At 40.1% G+C, this 26,442-nt stretch overlaps 1 protein-coding gene across 1 annotated transcript in view; it reads right to left on the reverse strand.

The window, feature by feature from the left end:
• MAP1B (microtubule associated protein 1B) overlaps positions 1-26,442 on the reverse strand; it is a 73,894-nt gene continuing 47,452 nt past the window's right edge. The window contains exons 3-7 of the mRNA XM_035565813.1: positions 23,607-23,689; positions 19,649-19,789; positions 7,622-14,198; positions 5,332-5,570; positions 1-4,580 (exon numbers count right to left, since the gene is read on the reverse strand). Of these exons, the coding sequence (XP_035421706.1) occupies positions 4,425-4,580; positions 5,332-5,570; positions 7,622-14,198; positions 19,649-19,789; positions 23,607-23,689 (7,196 nt within the window). The 3' untranslated portion in view covers positions 1-4,424. The remainder of the gene's footprint in view (positions 4,581-5,331; positions 5,571-7,621; positions 14,199-19,648; positions 19,790-23,606; positions 23,690-26,442) is intronic.

Below are 26,442 nucleotides of genomic sequence, written 5' to 3' on the forward strand. Positions count from 1 at the left end.
TTTACCACTTTTGTATTTTATTGTGGAACTGAGTTTGTTTCCTTTACATCAAATATCCTCAATGGAAGAGGGGATATTGCACACAAATATCATAAAAGCACTACATATTACTTTCACTGGAAACTAATTTTCTACATTAGATATGACTGGATAGAATAGAAGTGATGCAGGATTATAAGACATAATACCATACACAGCTGCAGACTGACACAAACACCATTCAGAACAAGAGAGAGGAGGTGTGTGAGGTGCTTCTCAGCCAGCAACAAGACTGTTTCTTTCCATGATTTGGAAGATAATGGCTGCATGCAAATGCGTGAAAGCATATTTCAGATTTGCTCTTTTACAGTTGTGATTACAGCCCAGTCTTGAAGAGGTAGCTCCTGTCATTTGGAGCTCCTAGCAAATCTAGTGCAGAGAAGCTTTGTATTATTTTTCTCCCTTTTTTTTCTCTCCTTTCAATATTTTTATGCAATTGTTTTATTTAGTTATTTAATTTTTAGATTTTTTTTTTGTAAAGTCACAACAAACAGACTATTTTTTCTTTTTTTTTTCTTTTATTTTAAATAGCAAACATTTTTAAATCAGGTGAATAGTATAATTGCATTCTAAGAAATGCTTACCCTTAGTTGCTTTTAGTGTTTTGTTCAATTATTAAGTGAAAAGATGAAAGCTTACAGTTTCTTTCAAGTGTAAGTATTATACTTTTTCCTTTTCTAATAAATCCAGACCAACAAAATTACTATTTCTCTCAAAACATCATTACTGAGCAAGAACCTCTGGCGACAGATGAACAGAGAGAAGCATATGACATAAATGTTCCAAATGCACAGTAAGCGCTCTTTGGAGCTGACTTGCTTGTGGTAGGAGGGATTGAAAATTCAATTAACAAATCAATTAAATCTTACTAAAATGAGTACCGGAACTCTCCTAAATAGCGTAAGCTATTGCAGGCAATAAAGAAAAAAAAAACATTCACATATACGGTTAGCTCCATTCACCACAGCATGTAAGGTAATTTAAAAAAAAATAATCAAAAGTGAATTTTTGAAAGATGGGGTGAAAAGTAGAGGTCAATGAAGTCAGGCCCACCACAGGACTTTGAAAAGGCATGCAAGAGAGGCCCTGTCCAAGTTCAGGAGTGGGAGGTGATCTCTAAAGTTAATTCTTCATTGAATTTTATTAAGCAGTATACTTAGTAGCATAAAGATCATGACTGGGATGCTATTATGGATAACACCATCATTTAAATGGAGTGTCCTTTACACTCAGACACTGAATCTTTATAATTAGAGTAATCAATAACAAACCATGCTCCTAGAAATCTATGCCAATCAACAGCACTCATCGTTAATGTACATGGTACATTTTGATGACTGTTCCTAAGCTAATTGTGTAGTATTATAACTAGCACAGTTAGATTAGTTCCACAGGCAGGAAAGACATTAAGGGCAAGAGGAGCTAATGGAGGAGGGAGTTCATCGTTTTGTTGCACCCAGGGGTGGTTGCCATTTAAAAGGGAATGGATGGAACAGGCATTACAAAACCTCGGAAGAGCCAGGCTGGGCTTTTAATATTATTGTAGCAGCAAAAAAAACAAATGCACATTTTAAGATCAGCTGTAACTACATTTTTTTTTTAAGTAAAACAAATGCTTGAGCCATCACAAACTTGGGGAGATTTAAGGCTTAATTCTAATTTAATTTACAGTAGGATTGAATGACTGTAACTTCCCTGATTGTAGTGAAATTGTTCTTGATTCACAGTGGTGTGAGATTTATCTCAGGACCACTGCTGTACTTAAAACAGATTTTCTACCAAAGCAGAGGTACAAACTGTTTCAGATTTTGTCATAAAATCAGAAAATCTGTTAATCTGTTCCCACTCAAAATGTTTGAAATCTTACCTATATAAGAAAGTAGACAAAGCAGAAAGAATTGTAGAAACAATACAACTATTCTGCCAATATTTTGCCTATAACTTCGAAAACTATGTATTACTAAAGTAATTTAAGTAAATGATTATGAGCCCAGCAAACATGCTTGCTTTCACAACACATTTCCACCTGCCTTTTGTGCCATAGTCATTCTGAGTTATTCTTAACAGCTTAAAAGGTATAGCAATAAATAAAACAGCAATGCTAGAGATACCTAAAAAAAGAAGACATTAAAAATAAATCGAAAACCCCAACAGTTGACAAACAGTAATTCACAGCATTAAATGGGCCTCAGGAGCCCATGTTTAAAGGGCCCTAAAGCAAGATTAAAAAAAATCATAAAAATTAGGAGTGCAAACATATACCTATTAAACAAAAATATTCTAACTATGTAAATTTGAAATAAATTAGAAGTAAAGAAAATAAAATGAGGTCATAGTTCACTACATTGTGAAACTTAATATCAGCCATAACATTGAATCATACAGACCAGCACATATCTCCATTTCAGAGGCCTTTATACCTTCTTTAAATTCTGATTCGCAAACCTTCTACAAAGTAACTTTTTTTTTTTTTTTCATTGGGGTAAAACTTCTGAGACTAAAAAATCCAAACTGTCTTAAATTATGGAACTGTTCTACATGCTGTTCCTCTGCAGGCAGTCTAGAGAAGGAAAGAAAGGGGAAAAGAAGGGAGGAAAGTGGAAAGGAAAGGAAAGGAAAGGAAAGGAAAGGAAAGGAAAGGAAAGGAAAGGAAAGGAAAGGAAAGGAAAGGAAAGGAAAGGAAAGGAAAGGAAAGGAAAGGAAAGGAAAGGAAAGGAAAGGAAAGGAAAGGAAAGGAAAGGAAAGGACTTATTTTAGCTTATTGCTTATTCTATCTTTTCTCAAGATCTTGTGAGGGTTGAGAATGTAGACACTTGTAAATATTAGGCAATCAACATTTCAAATTCCATTTTCTTTCATCATCAATAGATTAATTTTATCATTAGGGTGCCCCCTCTGCACCTATCCCCAAAAAAGGTTTTGGCAGTTGACTATTTTCAATAAATTTTAGCTTAATATCCATTCTCACTAGAACCTTAAACAACATTATTCATTTATCTTACAAAACTACTAAAAAAAACTGCCTTCACCTGAAAAATTTTTCTTTGCATTTTCCTGTAAATGAAAACTTTTGTTAAAAATTCATCTATTAAAAGTTCACACATTGCTAAAAAAAGGTTTCTGTACATTTGTTCCCATATTCACTCTTAAATTAAACAAATAAAATGTAAGACAAAGGAAGGTTGAATACTGTACAGACTCGCAGGTAACCTTTTTATCATTCTGAAAATTTCACTAAGTTTTGCAACTCTGATACTGGACACCACTTCAATCCTGCTTCCACAGTACAAAAGAAGCTTTCAAAAGAAATGCTCATCTTGCCTTCTTCAGCTGTCCAGGTGTACCAATGAAGTGTTCTCATGACTAAGATATGTAATTCATAGCACCAAGCCATTTGACCAGTCAGATAGGTTTCTAGTACCACACATGCACACTCACACTTCTTTACTGGTGTAACTATGATCCTACACTGGTGTTTATAAATTTGCTGTCTCAACAGTAAAAAATAAGTGCATCGAGTTTCTTTGTACATTCAAGTCACTTCCTAAGGCAAATTGTCTACTGTATGTACTCCCAACTGCTTTGGTATTTTGCTTCGGTCAATCAACAGCTGACATGGGTGTTTAAGCATGTGGACTGGTCAATTCTGAGTGGAGTAAGTGGACTTTTGCTGGGAGTATGCCTTAGACCAATAATTCTGGATGTTAAAAGGAAGGTTTTAGAGTTCTGGATGGGGTTCAGATAATGTGCATATTTGGCCTATGATTGTTATGGTATGTCAGTATGCAGAGTTCAAATTAAAGTGGAAAACTGCTATGAGAGTTTAAGTTTTATGTCGTTTCCTAGCCACGTTCTGTTTCTTTACATTTTCCAGCTAACTTAACTCTGTAAAGTAAGGACCCCCTTTGCGATAGCTCGGATTGATACAAATTTAAAACTTTCTTTTCATATGAGAGCATAAGAAGACTGCAGTAAGCGATACATCTATTGCCATGAGACTAATGCAGATCTAATTATTTATTACTTTCTCCTCCTACCCCTCTCTCTCTTTCTCTCTTGTTGTGTTTCTTTAGAGGGCAAATGCCTCTACCTGGCAGAAGTCAGTTATGGTTGCTAGTGCATGGTTTCTAAACGTTCAGCGGAGATGAAACTGGATCTGTATTTTCGCAGTAATTTGAACCCTACTATAGGAATACTGTTACTTCCCTTAGCAATCAGCAAAGACTGAAAAATATTAGTGACTTGCATCACCGTGACACAGTATAGCATTTGGCAGGTATATAGTTCAGCAGTTGAAATAGATGGGTTGAATTTTTAGAAAAGGTGTTTTCAAACTGAAGAATTTCTGGAAACAAAGTTTAACGTTGTGGTGCGTGGTCTTGTTCTTACAGTTCAATCTTGCATGCAGGAAAAGATTCATCTTGCATAACAACCGTGCTGCTGCTTGCCAAAACCATGATGTTGAGGTCCTGCTGTTTCTCATGGGTCTCTTGGTACCATTCTCTCATCACTTCTGAGTCATGTGTTGGGATTAAGGTCACCTACAACATGAAAAAGGAGAGCTTCTCAGGCATGAGCAACAGAAGAAAATTCTAAGAAAATTGTCTTTGTTAAAATGCCAACCAACAGTTACATTTCCCTTTTGGAAAGATCAGATCTTTATGCAGTAAGTAATAAGATAAATTTACGGATAAAAAGAAATAATAATAATTTAAAAAAAAAAGTAGATAAGATAAAATGACTGTAAAGAAGCAGTTTATCATAATAAAACCTTAGTTCTGTAAGGTGCTCAAATACAGCTTTTCAGAGAAGGAGCAAGGTATAGTCTGCACTGATATCCCTTCTGATTATGGCCTATTTATTTATTTATTTATTTATTTATCACATTGGAAAGGCACAAGGAGTTTCCAAGTGTACGTGGTTGCTGTACAAACCACAGAATGTTAATTTTTTCTTTCCTACATGCAAACTGAAAGGTTCCCAAGCCCAGATCATATATGGTATAATAATAACATGAAACAGCCAAATGGCCCTGTAAATAAGGCATTTTCAACTATTTTATTCTTCAGGGCATTCAGTCAGAAGGGCGAGGAGTAGAGGCGCAGCTGACCACAGCTCTGTACTTCACTCGTGTGTCCTCTCACTGGTTTCATCACTGATGAAATGAGGTGCCCTGGCTGGGAACCTCCTGTCCAGAGCAGCGGCTGTCCACTCCACAGGTGCTCTGGGTACCCATGGTTGCTTCTCAGAAAAGTTTTAATTTCCAGGCAGAAATACTAGCAAAGAGCCTACCTGCATGTTGCTCTCCCACTGGGCCTTGCCCTCCAGCAGGGAGTCCAGAACAGCCCTGCTTGGCTCCTCGGCTGCGGCATCATTCCCGCTCACCACGTAGTAGGATGACCGCACCCTCTTGAAAAACTCAACGTCAACATTCTTACTATTGCTGTGGTTGGGAATGTACACCAGATCCAAATACACTGGAGGTCCTGGAGGCACTGCCATAGATTTTGCTGACTTAGTAGTCCCAGGTCCTTTGGAAATCAAACAACAAAAGAATACATCCCGGGGTGGTTAAAAACATGCATTTATTAGTGACCATTAAAATCGTAGAGGTGATACTCCTTAAAATAGCTACTGCTGGTTAAGTGTTACAGCTGTACTTCTGTGTCTTCTGAAACAATTATGGCATTACCCTCCTACACCTAATGACATGCTCGAGCTTTGTTGAATCCAAATGCTGATTGTACTAGGAGGAAAAAACCTGAACACATGTAACTAACTATATAATACAATAAAAACTCACTGCCACATAACCAACAATTGACTGAACATTTCCCAGTAATACGCTACTATTATCCAACAATTACTACACAAATCTGTGATTACTGAATTACCATTCAATAAATGGCAGCCTTAATTTTTAAGTTAAAAAGCATAGCTTTTTGAAAGTCTCAGATCTGCATGATGATGAAACATAGGGTCGCATAGGGAGCCATGCAGATTTGAAGCTATCGTTATTTACATACACAGATTGGCCACATCACAAAAAGCAGGGGGAAGAAGCTGCAACGAATAGTGCAGTGGCTAAGAAGAACTTCATTCAAAAGGAAGTCCAAATTTTAAACACTTACATACTTACAAAAAAGCTGCTTTTGCCACACACTGGGTCACAGTGTGAACTGGCAATCAAGGTTCAATCAGTAATCGTATTCAGATGATGGCCATTTATCGATTACTAGCCTCCTCATGATGTTATAGAGGATGATGTTTGGTAAACTAAATTATCTGAGCAGTACACTTTATTTAGGGTCACATATTGAAAGGCTAGGAAAGTCCATTACAATTGTCTAGCTTGATCTAGCTTGATTCATCAGAGGGCAATATGCCAAACAAGCATCATAATATGAAAATATTTCCTGAATTAGAGCATTTTTAACTATTGGGTATGTTACAAAAATTTTTACCATCTTTTATCACACAAAAAATAATAATAATAAAAAAATAAATGATACATCTTCTGGAATTGTGGACGCTACCTTTGCATACAATATTGGGCATTATATTTTAAACCTAAATGTCAATATCAAATGAGTCTTGTCTTAAGCTCTAGCATATGCCTGAGAAGTATGCTTCAAGGAAAAAAAATCTAATATAAAGGTAAAGTTCTGGAGAAATGTACAGCATGAGGACCTAAACTGCTGTTTTGAAAAGCATCTACTAGCAGAGACATGCAAACTACAGTATAAGAAATGAACAGTGGACTACTTCAAATGGGAGAGCTACGGACATGAATGTTGGTTTGCTTGTACTGAATCCCAGACCTGCAGGGAGTAAAAAGCTTTCAAGAGAATGTCAGTCCTGTTGATAACAGTAAAATCGGAGTATCCTCAAAACTCTGTAATAAGATCTGCTGGAAACAACATGCACAATGCCTTCTTCAGTAATTTAATTTGTATTTTATTACTACTTAGAAGGCACAACAGTCATTCAAAATGACATTAACTTTCCACATGTTGAGTCATCACTGATGGCATAAGACGTTAACCGGATTATGTGATATATATACTTAGCTCACTGAAAGTGCTCTTACTACTGTTATATATTTTTTTTAAATACTCTTTTTAAACATAATCCAGCAAAGTAATAAAAGCATCCAATGTCCTACAGCATCTTGCATCTCAAAACATTAAACTGCATTAGTTTATGTTAAGAGCATTGTGCCTATATGATTCTGGAAATGAATGAAGTGGATCACTCCACTGTTAATTTCACTTCACCTACAAGAGCAGTACTTTTAATTCTATTAGTCGGTTAACAATTTAGACAGCTGGTATTAATCTTTTTTATACTTGATGTACTTGAACTAATTCTTTATATCTCTGGAAACTGACACGTCAAGTTGCTCAGATTAAAAGAGTTAATTCAGAGAATTTCATTCATTTAAATGTGTCCTTTACATTCTGTATTTGTATCTAAAACATGGACTTTCTTTGTGGGGTTGCTGAAAACCACATTCCCAACTGATATAAAAGCAATCTAACTTCACTATCTTAACAACTAGAGAGGTCCTATGTGCTTTTACCTGTGGTTGCAGTCTTTGCTGACTTGGATGCTGTTGTATTTGCTGCATTCTTGGTGTCCTTATCTTTCTCTTCTACTCGGGACTTTACTTCTGGATTAGAGATATTTTTGGTTGCCTTCTCCACAGACTCCTTCTTTTTTGGAGAAGCTGTTTTGGAATTTTTTTCTAAAGATTCTTTCACAGCTGGCTTTGGTGAAGCCACTTGTTTCGATTTACCATCACTTTTTTTAACAGGAGAAGATGACTTGGTCTTAGTACCCTGTTTTTTTGTTTTTGTCTTTTCCTTAAGGTCCTTCTTCAAAGGTTTACCCAGATTCTGGTCAACAGGCAAAGCCTCTGGATCAACCATGGAGACATCAGGGTGCCTAGGGGAAGGGCTACGATCCTGCATCGGGACCGGCGGTGGGTCAATGTGTTTGTATGTAATCGTCTTGTCTGTTGGAATGGTTTCCGACTCATCTTCTGAGTCAATGTTAGCATCTGCAGTGATGGAAGGGCATTCCTCAGTCTCGGGGGGAACATCTGAATCTGTCTGAGATGGGGCAGACTCACTCACTGAAGTGGGAGGTGTTTCATCGCACTGCCGTCCCTGCTGCTTTCCCCCGGAGGGTGGCTGGGCTCCCCCAGACTGAGTTAATGGCTTTTCTTGATCTTGAGACTGCTCTTCACTTGCAAACCACTCGAGGGGATTAGGGTTGATAAATGAAGGTGAAAGTTCAGTTTTAGGATGCTTATATTCGCAGGAGGACACAAGGCATAAATCAACATCTTGACGAGATTCTGCTAACGATTTTCCCGGAGTAAAATGTGCGCTTGCTTCATAGGAATAGCTAGTAGGTTCAGGTGACCTGGTGGCTTGCTCAGTTGTCTCAAATGAATAATCTGTGGCTTCAGGTGACCTGGTGGTTCTCCCAGTTGTCTCATAGCAGTAGCCCATGGCTTCTGGTGACTTAGTGGTTTTCCCTGTTGCCTCAAATGAATAATCCATAGCATCAAGTGATTTGGTAGCTTTCCCAATTTTCTCATAGGAATAATCTGTGACATCAAGTGATTTGGTGGTTTTCCCAATTATCTCATAGGAATAATCTGTGGCCTCAGGTGATCTGGTGGTTTTGCCTGTTGTCTCATAGGAATAATCTGTGTCCCCAGGTGACCTGGTGGTTTTTCCTGTCATATTATAGGAATAATCTGTTTCACCAGGTGACCTGGTGGTTTCCTCTGTGATCTCGTAGGAGTAATCTGTGGCCCCTGGTGACCCGGTGGTTTTCCCTGTCATCTCATAGGAGTAATCTGTGGCTTCAGGTGACCTAGAAGTTTTCCCTGTTGTATCATAGGAATAATCTGTGGCTTCAGGTGATTTAGTAGATTTTCCAACTGCCTCGTAGGAGTAGCTAATATCCTCTGGTGATCTAGCAGTTTTTTCTGTGGCCTCATAAGAGTAACTAAGTTCCTCTGGTGACCTGCTGCTTTTCTCTGAATCTTCTTTTTCTGGGCTGAATAAAGGTTCTGGGCTGTGTTTTGCTAGGGGTTCCTGTAATGTCACAGCCTGGTAACCAAAGGCTTTGTCAGAGGACATTTGCAATGACAATGAAGATGCATGACTAGCTGATACTGCTTCTGTGACTGCAGGAGGTGAATCTGGAAAACTAGGAGAGTATAGAGGAGAAGATTCCCTCGGACTTAATGGAGATAGATCAGACTTTGGTGACAGCTTTTCTCCTAGGCTCTGCACCTTTTCTGAGGTAAGAGAAGAATGAAGTGACATATCTCTGGGTGGAACGGCACCTGCAAATGTTTCCTCTGGCAGTGGAGAAGTTACCTGGGAAGGAGTATGAGCTGATGAACTTGAAGATGAAGCTTCAATTTGAGAAACTGAAATAATTTCTGAAATATCCTTCTCTTGAGAGTAAGATGTCTGCTCCACAGGGGAAATCTTCCGTGCAAAAGTAGTCTCCTGTATATCTGAAGGGCTATAATCTACTTCTGTTGGTCCATTTTCAGATACATGGTGTATACTAGTGCCTACAGGAGGATATTCAGGAGATTGCCTACTGAAGTCCATTGCTAAAGACTGCTCAGGGGATTCCTGACCAAATTCTACTGACATAGTTGACTGTTCAGGAGATCTGTGATCATGCACTGGGGTTCTTGATTTTGCAGTTTTAGGTGAGAAATCTGGTGGAGAAATTGACATAGGTCTTGGGCACTCCTCCTTAGATGGAGACATTTCTGTTTCCTGAAACGTTGTTGGTGTTTGTACAACTGACACTGAAAGGGAATCGTCAACTTCTGTAGAGTGGGGTGATCCAACCTCAGCATGCAAAGAGGGGGATACATCATCGGTAGTTGGTTCTGGAAATGAACTAGTAGCAACAGATGCTGTGGAGACAGAAGCTACTCCCTCAATATGGGAATACGTGTCTTCTGCTACGACCTCATCAACAGGAGTTGCAGACTTATCAGAAACAGTGCCTTCAGAAATTGACATTTTTGTGTCCTCTTTTAAGGAACCAAACTGACTGATATCTATTTGAGTAGGTGAGAGATCACCTGTCAACTTTCGCTCATCCAAGACCAGTGAAGACTGGGAGCTGCTGGGTTCTGTATCCTCCATTCTTCTCTCTAGGCTGAAGCCTTCCTTAATTACCATAAACTCCATGCTTTTTTCATCTTGTTTTTCTTGGAAAAGCCCCACTGAGCTGGCTTCAGAAGCTGGGCTCATTTGAACCGGTGATTTTTCTGTTTCAGGTTTCTCCTCAGAAGGACTTCCATAATCTCTGGTGGGAGACTTTACATCAGCACTCAAAAATGTATCATAAGTGGTCTCTGAACCTATCAGTGGTGGACTCCGTAGAGGTGAGAGAACCTTTTCAATAGGAGATTCTGAATCTGGAACAGGCTCATCCATAGGGCTTATTCTGGGTTTTGCAGACTCATCTTTGACTTCACTGAATTCAAAGCTAACTGGAGCTTCTGTTGACTTTTCACTTGTTTCAGAGGGAAGCTGACTGGATTTTTCATCAGTGGGAGACTGATAATAAGGTGTGTGGCCAGCACTACCAGCAGCAGACTGTGAGGGAGATGCTACTTCTAATGTTTTATCTTCAGGGCTTGCACAGTGCTCTTCAGCAACTTCTTGACGTACATTGGGCAATGCAGCAATGGGGGCAGGCTCAGCCAAGACCTTGATCTCATTAGGAGTGAGTGAAAAGTTGACACTGCGTTCACCCAGTGGTGTTTTGGCAACTGGTGATGGAGGGGACAAACTATCAGCTGGACTCTTGACTGGGCTAAGTTTTCCAGACACATCTTCTAGACAGGTTTCTTTGATTTCTAATTTGGCAGTGCCTTGGATTTCACTTTCTTTTTGCCGGTACACATCCTGGAACGCGGATTTGCAGAATTTGTCTTCCTCTAATGAAGAAGGTGGTGAGATGGTAGAAGCTGAGGCATTATAGTCTTTACCTTCTGTGGCCTCTGTTTTGGATCCTTCTGATAATCCGTTAAGAGCATCTGGAAGTGGAGAAAGTTTAGGCCTACCAAACTCTTGAGAGTACAGTGATGTCTCATACTTGGTAATATTCACATACTCCTGAGAAGGTGACTCACTTTCCTCATTGTTAGTTTCATCACTCATGACATCCCGGGGCGTAGACATTTCATCCATTGGAGTTGGTTCGCTAGATATTTCAATGGTAGACTGTGTATAACCCGAAGTAGCAGTGAATTCCTCAGGCTGATCTTCTCTATTTTCTTCATCAGAAACAGTGGCTTCACTTTCTGAACCACCAGGTAATGTCTCATCATGGATTGAAGAGGCTGGTTCAACTGCTGGAGACTGAGGCTCTGAGTGTTTTGTTGGTGTAATGATGAGTAGGCCATATTTATCTTCAACTTCACCAGCTTCTGCAGCTTTGTCTACCACAGCCATCACATAATCTTCTTCAGCTTCTATTTTTTCAGTCTCCTCTTCATCTCTGATGTCTTCTGCTTTGTCTTCTTCCTCTTCTTCAGTCTCTTCAGTTTCTGCTTTTTCTACTGCTTCTTCCCTGTCCTCCTCAGCCCGTTCATCTGATGCCTCATAATCTGCCTTTTCAATATATTTTTCATCTTTGATATTAGCATCTGTTTTGGCCATTATTTCTTCTGCACTCTTACCCACTTTTCTTGCTTCTTCCATGTATGGTTTTGTGGTGTCAAGTGGTGTCTTTTCTTCCTCATCTTCACCTCGTTCTTCAGCTTCTTCTGTCTCTGCCTTCTCCTCATAATCTCCTGCTTCAGATGATTCTTCCAAGCCAGTTCCCTCATCTTCATACTTTTCATTGTCATCAACCCTGTGCTTTTCCACAGGTTCCAATTCTTCAGGTGTCTGTTCACACTCACCCTCAGCCTCTGTGGTAGTTATGCCTTCATCAGAGGACTCAGCAGGTCCTTCATTGTCTAATTTTTCCTTTTGGATATCAAAGGCCTCTTTTTGTTCTTTGCCAGAGAGCTTCAGTTCATCCTCTATGAGTGCAACCTGAGGTTTTGTTGCTTTTATTGTTTCCACTTCTTCAGCTTTTAATTCTTCAAAATCCTTTGTTAAATCCTCTGGTGAAGACATAAGGGACCTCTCTGCCTCAAGTTCTTTTCCACTAGCTGTAATTTCTGCAGCTGCTACAGCAGCTACAGTTGTAGCAGCAGCTCCAACGGCTGCAAGGGCAGCTTGTTCTCCACTGACTTTGATCTCCTTCTTCACAGTCTTAATTTTTCCCTTTTCCTTTGGTTTTCCAGCAGGTACTGCTTCTTTTTTAGCAGGTTCCTCCTTCTTTTGTGGTTTAGGTTTTACTGCTGGCTTTTTGGTTTCAGCTGAAGGAGTGGGTGTCTTCTTTGTTTCTTTAGGAACCTTTTTGATGTCCTTTTTGGCTTCTTTTTCTTCCTTCTTAACTTCTTTTTTCTCTTCTTTTTTAGCTTCTTTCTTCACTTCCTTTGGTGGAGCTTCTTTCTTCACTTCCTTCTTAATTTCCTTCTTCTCTTCCTTTTTCACCTCTTTTTTAACTTCTTTCTTGATCTCTTCTTTTTTGGGTTTTTCCTCTTTTTTGATGGGAGTTTTCTCCTCTTTTTTAGAAACCTCTTTCTTTGTTTTTTCTTTTTCCTCTTTCTTTTCTTCAGGTTTTGCTTTGACTTCCTTTTTCACTGGCTTCTCCTTTGTCACTTTTGGTTTGACATCTGTAGCTTGTTTTTCAGGAGTTTCAGATTTCAGTAATTGTTCTTCCTTACTTGTTATATCTTTTTCTGCCACTATAGGTTTGGTTTCTGGTTTTGCTGGTTTCTCTTTTTTAACTGGAACTTTTTCTTTGCTTTCTAATTTCTGAGGCTTTTCTGGTGCTGGACTAGGCTTTGCAGGCTCTGGAGTTTCTTCTTTAGATTCTTTTCTGACAGTCTTGCTTGGTGGTGTCTTTGCAGCAGGCTTGAGACTTTCTTTGCTGTCAGTTCGCTGTTTCAACTTTGCTTGTTTCACAGCTGGACTAGCAATGTTTCCGGTTAGGTCTTTTTGTGTAACCATTGGTTGTTTAAGGAAGTCCAAGTGTTTGAGTTTTTCTAGTCCTTCTAGAATATTATATTGGGTGCTGTTTCCAGGAAACAGAACTCGAATTATTTTTTCTGAAGGATTAGCTGGATGCCAAACAATCAGGGATGAAACAGAAGTGAAATAGGATAATGGAATGTCTAGTTCTTGGCCATTTGGTAGCAGAAATTCAGCTTTATCTCTGTTAGTACCACTCCACTGTTGCATAAAATATTGCATCTCTTTGCTGCTTTTGACAGGATTAAGCACATACATCTCAAGTTTACCAACTCCCATTTTCTGAAATAAAATAATGGGATCAATGGTATTTCCCACGTTTCTGAAAAGAGGTTCTGGTTTCATAGACAATTTATTTAAATACTGAAGAGTAAAGCAAGCTTCTTCAACACTCCTTTTAACTCTGATGTTAGGATCCAGATTCTTCAGGTTCTCAGGTACATTAAGGAATACAACTCCTAAATCCGGTGAGATCAGATTTTTCATCCAGTCACTGTTGGTAGTAGACCCTTGAGACTGTTCCTCTTCTAATTCAGCTATTTTTCGCTGAAGCATGCTATTGATTCCTGGCAGGTTATCATCTCCGATGTGAGTGAGCAGAATAGAATCTACCCTGTCCAAATGCCGGATAAGCTTCCAAAAGCAAGATTTTCTTTCAGATCCTCCATTGATAAGCATGTTGAATCCATTCACTGCAAACAATGCAGAGTCTCCTCGTCCACCCGGGAAAATATAACAGCAGGGTTTGGAGAGTTTCAAGAAGCCTCCTGAGGTTGGAGGTTCCAAAATGTCAAAGGGTGATGGCACTTCTACCGATTCTGACAGATACTCTGTAAATTCAGAAAGTCCTTCCATTTCAGGCAATATGGAAGATGAGTTGAGTTTAATGTTAATGAAGTCTTGAAGGTTGTGTCGGTCAAGATTAGAATTTTTCCAGTCCCCTTCCTCAGGGCAGAAAAGAGTTAAGCTGGCTTTGTTGGCAGGGTGTGTGGTGCTCAATAATTCACCAATCTAGGGTTGTGAAACAAAAACACAAGATACACGTAAATTAATTTTTAATGATAATTAATGACAGAAAATAATATTAGCTAATCAGATAGATAAGACTTTTGTTAGACCTTCTGCACTGGTGAGTACTCATCCTAGAAGCCAAGGAACTTGTTTACACTATTAGTTTACTACTAGATTATTATTATTTTTATTATTATTATTTCTGTTTTTTTAAATACAAAGGAACTGCTTACTCCTGATCCCTTCCTCTCTGCCCAAAGGAGGAAATTACACCAAGGTTCTCCCTTCCTTCCTTCCTGCACCCTTTATAGTAGGACGGTAGAAGCTTTTATATTCAGAGGGGATGAGAGCTATGAGTTTAAAACTGCAAGTGCTACCACCATCTCTGCCACTGGCACATGAGCCTCTGTGCTGCCCCAATCAATCCAGAAGAGCCATGCAAATACCTATGGGAAACAGTACATCCTCTGAACAGGCTGTACTGGGCTCATTTAACAAGGTTTTGGTAGCAGGGTACTGCAGGGGTGGCCTCTGTGAGCAGAGCCCAGCAGTTGCCCCCATGTCAGATCAGAGCCAGCTCCATCTGGTTCCAAGAAGGACCCACCGCTGGCCAGAGCTAAGCCAGTGAGCGATGCTGGTTGGGCCTCTGGGAGAGCAGATCGAAGACAGGCAAAAATGGTGTGCTACAGCAGCTGGGAGAGAGGAGTGAGAAGCATCCCTGCAGCCCCCCAGGTCAGTGCAGCAGGAGGGCAGGAGGTGCTCCAGGCAAGCAGCAGCAGTTCCCCTGCAGCCTGTGGAGAGGCCCCTGGTGGAGCAGGCTGTCTCCCTGCAGTCCATGGGTCCCACACGGAGTGGATCTCCATGCTGCAGCCTGTGGAGGAGCCCCCGGTAGAGCAGGTGGATGTGGCCTGGAGGAGGCTGCGGTCCATGGAGAACCCCTGGAGGAGCAGGCCCCGGGCTGGGGCTGCAGCCCGTGGAGAGGAGCCCACGCAGGAACAGGGGGTCTGAGGGAAGTTGCTGCCCGTGGGGGACCCGTGCTGGAGCAGTTTGCTCCTGGGGGATGGACCCCCTGGTACAGAGCCATGTGGGAGCAGTGCTTGAAGAGCTGCTTCTGTGGGCAGCCCACGCAGGCTCAGTTTCAGAAGGACGGCATCCTGTGGGAGAGACACCATGCTGGAGGTGGGGGAAGAGAGTGACCATGAAAGAACAACAAAGATGAAGTATTATTGTAACCCCATTTCACTACACTGCTTAGGGGTAGGAGGTAGAAGAGGTGGACGGGGCAGAGGTGTTCATAGTGTTCTTAGGTGTTCTTAGTTTGCTTTTGCTTTTTTTTTTCACTGTGCTAATCTGTTAGCAGTAGGCAATAATATTAATCTCGTTTATGCTGAGTCTGTTTTGCCTGTGACACTAATTGGTGATTGATCTCCCTGTCCTTATCTCAACCCATGAGCCTTTTTCATCATATTTTCTCCCCCTGTTCTGTTGAGGAGGGGTAGTGAGAGAGCAGTGCTGAACTACCTATTGATGTTAAACCACCAGATGCCATAGTATGAAAGGCTATTTTTCTGTTCCAATCTGATCTAAAAAACAACATTTAATTGTTCCAGATCAGTACACAAACAAACATGGAAAAGTATAACATATTTTAAACCTTCTGCCAGTTAGGCAGACACAGTCTGTCTCTATTCTGTTTGTTCTTAACAAAGAAAACACCAAATTATGTAAAACTCTTCTTTAAAGAAGTAATTCAGATATAAAACGCTGGTGTAAAATATGCCCACACAGTATCATGGAAAATACCATAATCTTCTTTACGGAGACTCAACTGTCAGTTGAGCTGTAAGAACAGTGTCTATTATGCTACAGCTGAACAATTTGAAAGTCTTGGACCACAAACTGAATCAGCGGAAGAAATGAATATATATAAACTAAAATGATGTTTGATTGCAGTGATCTCTGTGGGTGTCTGTGTGCCTATGTCTAACTTCCTTTCTTTGTGTTACATTATTTATTTTCAGCATTTACCAAAAATAAAACTCATCAAAGATGCAGTGGCTGTTATCCAAACAAAAACAATCCAACCAATGCCTAAATAAAGCAGAAAATAAATATTTTCTATCTTCCTTTGTCAGCCTTACATAGTATCCGAACCATTTGATAGGAGTCTAAAGAAATTTCACTTGTATGTCAGACATGGTTTTGTCTGAAAAAGAACAAAGAAAAAGGCAAAATAAAATGTGTAAAGATGGAAGAGGATAAATGACAAGGGAAATAGGAGATCCATTCCTGCTGTTTATCACAGAAATAAGAGTGGCAGCAAAGACCACAGCTCTGAAGTGGATTTAGGATCTTCAGTATAGTCCTTATGCTGTCTCCCTAGTCAGGGTTGAAAATACATTATTAGGGAGAATTAAAAGTAGTAAAAGATCACTTCCTTTGGGAGAATAAATCAAAGCCTGTTGCATACATAAGGTGATAACTTGTGTACAGACTGTTTCTCATGGAGGGCCAACTTTCTGGATAGATAGAAAATCATGTAGTAATACAGTGAGCTAATTAATATACTGGCCCAAGGTTTGCAGTTAGTCCTGTCTAGTTTATATAATACCATATTTGGATTTCTGCTTCATACCACTAAATTCAATCTCCGTTTCCTCTTAAAAGCTGTCACACTTAATGCAGATACTGTTCAGCTATTGGTAGCACAGGCCAATGAAAAGTTGGGAAAAAAAATCCAGGCATAGATCATATCTGTTAGGAATAGCAAGCTCAGGAATGCCCCAGTAAAGGCTTTAATGGATTTGTATTTCCAACAATGACACAAAGGGCATTGACAACTTCACTGCTTACATGATTTTATAACACAAGAATGTAAATGCTCTTTCTTTCCTCTGGATTGAAAGTCAGTCTGCGAGCAAAGAAACATATTTATGAACCTGGACATCTTTAAAACACTGGGATACCTCTTTTGAAGAATCCTCAAGTTTTAAAGGTGTTGTAGCTATAGAAGGCAGACAGCAAGGTGGTTGCTCCGAGAGCATACTACATTGCTTCATACCCTGGACCACAAAGGCAATAACAAAAAGTTTTTCCTCTGATAGCTGTTGTTGCAGAGGCAGTGGAATAGGACATCTTCAATGCTCTGGCACAGGAGAAATTGAAAACAATGCTTTTTGGCATCGCCTGCAGAGAGGTCTGCAAGCTAGAGATGGATTACTGAACTGGACTTCAAAAGAGTATCACCCTGGCGAAGGGAAATACTTCTTTATTTATTTGTAGGCACATTCCATCACCATAGTTCAGGTTTGGTCCAGTGAAACAAAAGGGACAGAAACCAGAAACATGAACTTCAGACAATATTCATCAAACCTTATATGCTTACGGGTCAGGACAGCATAGGAATTCTTTCATTTAATCACTATTTGGAAAATCACTAACCACTTTTTTTCTAGCCTTTTTTTCTAACCATTTTTCCAATTTGTAGACTCTCTGAAAATTTCCCATTAATGGGAGCATTGAAAAAATGTCACATTCACAGGCTGCTATATGGGAATCAGGTTCTTTCTTTGGGTTTCTGAAATGTGTAGAAGCAGTGAGAGCCCAAGGCTTAGGGAAAACAAGCTGGATGCCAATGCTTTAAAAGAGTCGTGCTGGCTGGTGAGCATGCTGCCACCAGCAGAGATGAGCCATGGGAGCCTCCTTGGGGCCAAAGGAATATGTCCCACATGCCCCACAGCAGTCCCACACTGGCTCTAGCATGTTGCCAGACATCACCCCTCTGCTTTCCAGCCAACTGTTGTTGGCTTATTAACTGTAACAATAGGATTTGCCCCTGGTTTTGCATGTAGTTCATGCGTTCCTACTTAGCCAGAAGCACATGGAGCTCTGTCTTGCAATTCCACAGAAAAGTAACTCTGCAAACTGACTTTTAGGGGCCAGATGCATTCCAGAGAGCAGGAATCCAGTTCTGGAATTCCAGCAGGTATCCCTAACCCTACAACCACATGCAGAACAAAGAGGCTTTGAGAACATGATCAAATAGATACAGTAAGGTCACATCGGAGCTAATGCAAACTTTGCTTTTTCAGCACTGAACTTTCAAATATCACTCCACTGAAATTCTCCTAATTAATTTTGGAAACTAAAATCCTATGGATGCAGCCATATAGTTTATCTAAATATATGTTTTACACAGCAGCCAAATTAAGTGTGACAGCTTGTTTACTATGGGCTCCTGCCCTATGGGAGCTTTCAGACACAGCACATTAAGCAGGACAGCAAAATAACAAGCCATGAAACAAACAGCATTAAATACTGGTATGTCATATACTTGTATTTTTGGTGCATAAAGATCACAAAATTTACAGGTTTCTCTAGCCGGATTTTAAACACTACAGTAAAGAGGCCAAGTGGGTAGGTGGTGCAAAATTCTCCAGCTGTTCCAACAGACAGTCTCTATCTTATTTAATGTCACCTACTGCTCAGCTGCCAACAGGCAAGGACCTTTGTCAAATTCAGTTTGCCTGCTTTGTATGTTCACCTTAGATAAACAACCTGTACACTTTAGAAGCAACACTATCTCCTTCCATTGTGTCCTGGTTTCAATTAGGACAGAGTTAATTTTGCTCCTAGTAGCTGGTAGGGTGCTATGTTTTGGATTAGGATGAGAAGAGCGCTGATAACATGCTGATGTTTTAATTGTTGTAGAGCAGTGCTTACACCAAGCCAAGGACTTTTCAGCTTCTCGCTCTGTCCTGCCAGCGAGCAGGCTAGGGATGCAGCAGGAGCTGGGAGGGGACAGACCCAGGACAGCTGACCCAAACTGGCCAAAGGGGTATTCCATACCATCTGACGTCATGCTGAACAATATATAGGGGTGGCTAGCCGGGGTGGGGGGGGCGGCTGCTCGGGGATAGGCTGGGCATCGGTCAACGGATGGTGAGCAATTGCATTGTGCATCACTTATTTCGTACACATTATTATTATTAATACTATTATTATTATTATTATTATTATTATTTTTCCTGTCTTAATAAACTGTCTTTATCTCAACTCACAGGCTTCACTTTCCCGTTTCTCTCCCCCATCCCAGAGAGGGAGGGGGGAGGGTGAGCGAACGGCTGTGTGGTGTTTGGCTGCCAGCCGGGCTAAACCACAACACATTGTCAAAAGGTTCACTGGTTTCCCGTTTCTCAAAATTAAAACTTAATTCCCCAAATTAAAATGCAATTCTTTAGTTAAGCAACTCACATTTAAAAAAAAAAAAAAAAAAGTAAATTAAATAGATGTTTTTAAAGAAAGCATATGTTTTTAAAGAAAGAAGAGTAAAGAGCATCAGCATCAAGCTGCCAACTCTAAATTCAACCTAACACAGAGGGCCATTTTTGGTCTTCTAGAAACCTGTGCCATCACACGACAATAAATGGAAGATACTTTTCTGAACACACCTCTTGATCAGTGAAGATCTCAATGAAGTTCTGGAAGGAGAAGGACCCTGACTGAAGAATGAGTTCTCCTGTGTTTTCAAAGCACTGTCCAGTTAGTACAAGGAGCTTGTGTCTTGCAGCATCTGTGATCATTAAACGCACCTAGAGTGAAGGAGAGAAACACAGCAATAATGGGAGTTACCATGTGTTTCTACATTCCTATGAGAATGAGCAGTTTACCTTGCTTAATTTAAAATATATTTTGCAGCAGAGTCTCACAGTACTGGTGAAACATCAAGTTATATTTCTGCTAACAAGTAGCAAAAAGAAACAAAGGAGGCACAAGAATCAATTAGGGAGATGGCCTGATAAATAAGTCAAAGTAAAGACATGTAAAAAAAGCAAGAAGCAGAAGAGAATAAAATTGGAACGACAAGAAATATTTTCAATGAACAAATATATTCCTTATATAACCCTTGGTAAGTTTTAATAGCAATATATCGGGACAAATTTGGTCAACTGTGCCTCATATGCTAATAAGGGACAACTACACTTATCAGACTCAGTTTTTGGAAGGCCATTCTATTTTTTCTATTTTTTTTTCCCAGTATACAGCATAACTTGCCATTCGGTTGAAAAAATATCACTGAAAAGTAACAGTCACAAATCACAATCCCGCTTCACCAAAATCATAAACTTAACCATCAGGCACTCAGATACAGTCATATGCACCATTTACTCCTCATGATGTCACTAACTATGGGCTTTTTATAGAATGCCTGTGAAAGATCTTATTTCATACACGTTACTAAATTATGTGGATGCCTGATGGCTTAAAGGAGCTTGTTATTCAGAAATAATTTTCTTCTGCATTTTGAAATAACAACCTTAAAGTAGATTCTCATTACTTTGCTTGACCCTCACAACAACTACTAGTAATTCCTGTTTCCACCTCAGGGAGAGATTTAACTGTATCCTAAGAAATATTCATACGTTCACTATCATTCTGTTGGCTGATCTCAACTTAAATTGAAGAATAAGAGTAAATAAAACCTTCATAAGATTCTGTACTGTTGAGTAAACCTTTTGCTAATATTTCAAAAAAGTATTTTTTTTTTCCCAGCACCAAAAAATCGATTCAGATTAAGGTAAGGCTTGAATTTCAAGTGTGGTAATTCCTCTGTTCAAGAAGAATTAAGTTAAAACAGAGTAGTGATTCCAGAACAGTGCTATCCAAACTAAACTAAATGGGAAGAGTCCATCTGGAACAACTCCACATGTAGATATTGCATCCAAACTCCATCTCCATGGAGATGACATAATCACCTCAGCACTCCTAGCAAGTCATTCTTTCAAATTTATATATTGATTGTTAAGCAATCGATTGTTCTAAATAATTCCCTCTCACGCCAGGGAAGCTGAGCCAGAAAGGCTTGACCTAAATCTCTGCTGAACTCATGTTTTCAGTACAAGTAGAAAAGAGCCACTGAAGAGCTTGTATCTGCAAGAAGATGCCAACTCTACCACATCTTCATTGTTATTTTATTAAATAAGTGGCCTTGACTTTAAACAGCAGTAAGTTCCTTTAATTAAGCACAAAAGTAATGCTGGTTTGTCACTAATTGCACTTAGATGATTATAAATTCAACAATATCCTTGATAGATAGAGTCTATCTATTTCAGATAAGAATAGAGACAAATGCAGTGGTCTGTCTGATGTGTGTCTTGAAACCCTGTCTGCGCCAGTGGTATTAAAACCATAAAAAAAGATGGTTTCCTCTGCTGTCTTTTCTCTCATTGCTGGCAGCAGCTCTGGACAGTCTGCCAACTTATGTATAAACTTACTAGGTTTTCCAACAGCAAAATTATTTCCTGATTTATGAATCACTGATATGCGACTGTCACATAATTCCCCTTTAACTTATTTTATTAATCTGTGGTTCTGCAGAATAAATAGATTCTGCAGAATAAATAGATTCTGCAGAGCTAGAAAACTATGGCAGGGGAAAAAAAAGGTAAATACATGGTTGCAGATTGTAGAGGGTAACATATGATACACATGAAAGAACTTCCAGAGACACATAAATTCTGTGTCTGGCTATAATCAAAGCATTCTGAGGGACTACCAGAATTTTGTCTTCTGATTTCAAGACCACTACATTCAAGAAGAAACATTGCAAGGTGATAAATTCTGTTCAACTTTACCCTTGGTTGAAGTCCCAAATTGTCTGAAGATAGCAAACAGCAAGACTCAGCCGAAACTGGGTTACTTATTACATACACAATTGGAGGAGTATTATGGCAATGGAGTGGAGTCTTCTTAAAAACTAAGTGACTGTTCATAAGGTTTTCAGAAATTTGTTTTCTTAGGGGATATGTGGTCTGTCTGCTTTTGGACTTCTCTCTTTTGGGAAGTATTTGGCAGCTGACGGAACATGATAGGAGCTTTGGGCAGAACCATGTTCAAACTACAACCAGTATGGCTGTTACCAGACAGATTAGAAAAAAATTGTTCTAGCAACTTTTGCCTTTGTTTTTCCTGAACTGATAGATTCAATTTTCTCTTCTGATGAAGTCAGAGCTCCATGGTATATCACTGTCTCCTCAACTGCAACATGGAAAACTACTGATACTTGAAGCTAAGTTTTCTATTTGCCATAATGCACAAGGCATGTCTCTTCTAACCTCCAATTTAATTCTCCTAGCTCTTTCTTACCATCTTTTCTGGCTTTTGTCCAGTGAGGGTTTTGCTTAGTCAGCCAAGATAAAGACCAGCTTCTAACTTCTGGCTGTGATCAGTTTGGCAAGATGAAAGCAAAGTAAAGATTGCCTCCCACAGCCTCGTGAAAGGAAGTTGGCAGTAACCTAGCCAAACATCTTCCAAAGCCAAAGAAGTAAAGACAGAGTTCAGAAGTCATTAATTGGCCTCAGACAATGTTCTTCCTTGTGGTCATCCATCCAATGAAGACAAGAAACAGAGATAGAAACAGCATTTCCTTACTTTTGGCAGTTTCTTCTACTCTCCAACCCCCTCACACACACTTTAAAGCTTTTTATTTTTACTCTGAAAGCCTGAATGTATTAAAGACAATCCTAAGAGCTGCTACCCAGCTGCCCTCCTTGTTCCTTACCAGTCACCTCTAATGAATGCAAGAGATTTTCACAAATAGTTTTTCAGTCAATGAGCTGCTGTTAACTAAGGTGGATTAGTTATTTTAAATAAAATAAAATAAAAGTTTACAAATTTCATTTGCTTCAGTGTGTTTCTTCCTGTTGGTGTTTAATATCATTTTGGGTTGGTAAAAAATAGATTTTTAAAATAAAGTATTGCAAGTAAAACCACTTCATTTCCCCACAGAAATCTTATCATGTCAGTGGTCCCCAGCACCAGCTAGCAATGCAATTATCCCTATTTTTTAAACCTTCAGTCTCAATATCTAAATTTCTCAATTTTCTCTTTGAACTATGTACTCAGTTCTTCAACTCTACTTTACAGATTTCATGAGGAACTGGTGCTTTCCAGAGTCCAGTGATTATGTTACATGTTTTTTGAAGGACAGATCACAGATCAAATTTGAGGCACCATCACACAGCAATTTTCCTCAAAGACCTGAATTTTTCTCAGGGCACCAGTTTCTCTTCAGGCACATTTTCATGTGTAAAATAGACATCTAGAGGTACCAACAATGGAAGAGCCAAAGAAAAGCAGGTGCAGTTCTATCACAACTGCCTCCATTTCATCAAGAAGGGAATTTGGTGCATTATGAGGAGAAGATTTCTACGATCAGAGATCTGCTTCTGTTTACACCTTTGGCAGTTTACCAGGAGTCTGAGAAACTAGTAAGAAAATCAAGGGATGGTTGATAATGTTGATATTTACTACTAACATATGCTTTCAGCCACAATCAGGGCCTGCTCTCCTTCTGTCCACTTAATGGAGCTTTAATAACACATCCAGTGAAATATTTCTGTGACTTACCTCGGTACTAACTGCTTCATCCGAGGGATTGATCAGGACTACTGTTTCTAGGATATCACTTCTGTGGTGAAGAATTTTCTGACCTGCAAACACAGAGAGGGGAAAAAAAATTAAACCAGCTGTGCAACATGGTTTAAACCAATGCTTTCCATGAGCTAGCTATGTGTCCCACTGTGCAGCAGCTCCCTGGTTCACCACAGCTGCGCACAATGGCCACAGCAGCCAATGCATTGGCTCATGTCTTCAGAAACATCAAATGCCATGAGGTACTGTGTGCCAAAAACTGGAGAAATTCAAGGTAATGGAAATAAACTGTCAATAGCTGCGGGTTCTGTGCCTTTCCTTCCTGTTACTCAGCTTGGTCTCACTGAGCTGGTGTGATCAGGGACTGGGGTAACTGCTACCAGCTGAGCACCTGGCCTTGTGTTTCTGTGGACATATCTACACCGCGGATAGAGCAGAGACTACACAGTCCTCTAGCATGACCAGGTGATTTTAAATGAGCTTTCTCATATTAACAGCTTAGCTGCAGCAGTAGGAAAGTCAGCAAGGGCTGCAAACTTCCCCTATACAAGAAGCAAAGTGCCATACATCAGTACTGTCTGTCAAGCACAGTTTGTGAGATGAGCAGAGGAGGCCAGGGATTGTCCCCACTCCACACCACTAGAAGCACACTCACTGTGGCAGTGCTCTAGAGCCAGGCAGCATCCCACATAGATCCCAGGTCCCCAGCCACACCAAAACAACCGGGTTAATTAAAGCTATGACAGAAGTCCTCTTCCAGCCTTCCCCTAATACTGACTAATACCACAACACTGTGAAAAATTCCCTTTCAGGATGGTCTGACACTTGCCCTGCTGCCCTGCCATACAGCTTCACCTCCGTCCCATTTGCAAAAACTGTAACAAGCAATGTTAGGTAACAAGAGTGAACAGAAGTGCAGAATACAGCTAGCTCCTGAATGAGTAATGTCTGCGCAGTTCTGCTGCAGCCTCACAGCCTGCTGGCTTTCATACTCAGTAGTTAGTCTGTCTGTGTATTTAATAGTGATATTCATCTGACTGGGAGTGGATGCCAGAAAAACACAACAGGACTCTTGACATTTTTTTTTTCTTATGGTAATTGGCAAATGCTTATCAGCATCTCTTTCTGTGAGAACTGCAGAGAGATTAATTAGCAGCTGTATTGTCATTCAGAAATGTGGACTGGTAATTAGACCAAAACCAGGATAGCTTTCCTTTCCAAGCAAACTGCTCGGTATAATATTAATTAATTAAAATAATTAATTGTACTCACAAGGAAGTAGGGGGGAAACATAACAAGTCACGTATTTGCCAACTTAGAAAAACTCCCCTGTAAAGAGACTTAAAATAACAAGGCCAAGAACTGTGATTGTGAAAAGAGCTCTGCATTCCCGAAAAGACAAGAGCACCATCAAGGCAGTCTGAGAGGGTGGGTTGCCAGCCTTTCCCACACAGCCCCTGGCCCTGCCTTCACCCGTCCTGCACCCGCCTCCTCCTCACCTCTCAATTTACTGCATCTTCTGCTGTTGCTTTGGGGAAGCTCTGCATTCATAAATGTAAGAGCTTGTAATCAAAAGATAGAAAATAAAGGAGAAGGAGAAAAACAAACTAAAAAACCTCAAGAATGCTCTCAGTTAAAATGTGAGATGAGGTTGCTCTTTATTGTTTTGTGTGTGACGATACTTGGAGACTTGTGGATAATAATCAAATCAAGTTAAACTTGTTTTCATAACACCTATTCTTGGTGCACTTATTTGCAAGGAGAGACTGCATATGACAAAAGTGGAGAAGGGCAAGTCTCCCTCTGCAGCATCCAGTTCTGGCATTAGCCTTTGTAATTCAGTTTATTTTAATAGCTCTGCTTCCTGGCCTAACAGGAATGCATACATGAGGTTGCATTCAGTAAAGCATCCAGATGGCTCTGTTGCCACAGACTCCTTCAGAAAATGTTCTATGATCAGATATTTTAGTTATTCTGCAAGCTTCCATCAAATGAAGAGATTAAGCAGCGTATTGAATCTAGTGCTGGAATCTAGTTTGAATTGAATCTAGTGCTGGGAAGGAAATGAAAGAAACTGTCACCCTGGAGTTGCCACAGAAATTTCTCATGTAATAGTGGGTGACACAGAACACACTTTGCTTCAGGCCAAACTAAGCGTCATCTATGATTAGATGTTAACACATTAAACATAGCTATAGAAGAAATGCGTTCAGCCGCATGCGAAGTTAGACAAAGATGCATGGTATCCACCCGACTCAAAGCACCGACTTTGGACCTCACTGATGCTACTCCAAGTCATCTCTGTAGCTGAGATGAATTCAACCAGAGGAGCCTCAACTCTCACTGACTGGCACAGATGGAGGTAACACATGACTTACACCCCCACGGTGCAGACACCCAGCTCCAGTGGTTGCATGGTTCCATGCAACTTGAGATTGATTTCCAGAGGCAAGTGTGGCGGTCTGCACCATATACACGTGCCTGTTTGGAGCTGCAACTGGAGCTGTGACTGCCCCCTCTTCAGCTCCTCCATGTGGGTGTGTTACTGCTGACCACACAGGGTGGGGACCAATCACTGGCAGGGTGCAAGACACTACAAGGGCTTCCCTCATGTAAAATTCTAGGGTGGGCTCTATTGCCATTAACCATAAAATGATCCTATGCCATTGCTTGAATAGTAAAAAGTACGTCCTTTATGGACGTGACAGTTTTGTAGGAGCAACAGAGGGTTGCTGCTCAGGTTGTTACTTGGAGATGCTTGGCTGTGATGAAGGAAAGTCTCTCAGAGGGACAGTTTTACCAAAGAGAAATT

The sequence above is a fragment of the Cygnus atratus genome, chromosome Z, assembly GCF_013377495.2.
Source record: "Cygnus atratus isolate AKBS03 ecotype Queensland, Australia chromosome Z, CAtr_DNAZoo_HiC_assembly, whole genome shotgun sequence".
Taxonomy (NCBI): Eukaryota; Metazoa; Chordata; class Aves; order Anseriformes; family Anatidae; genus Cygnus; species Cygnus atratus.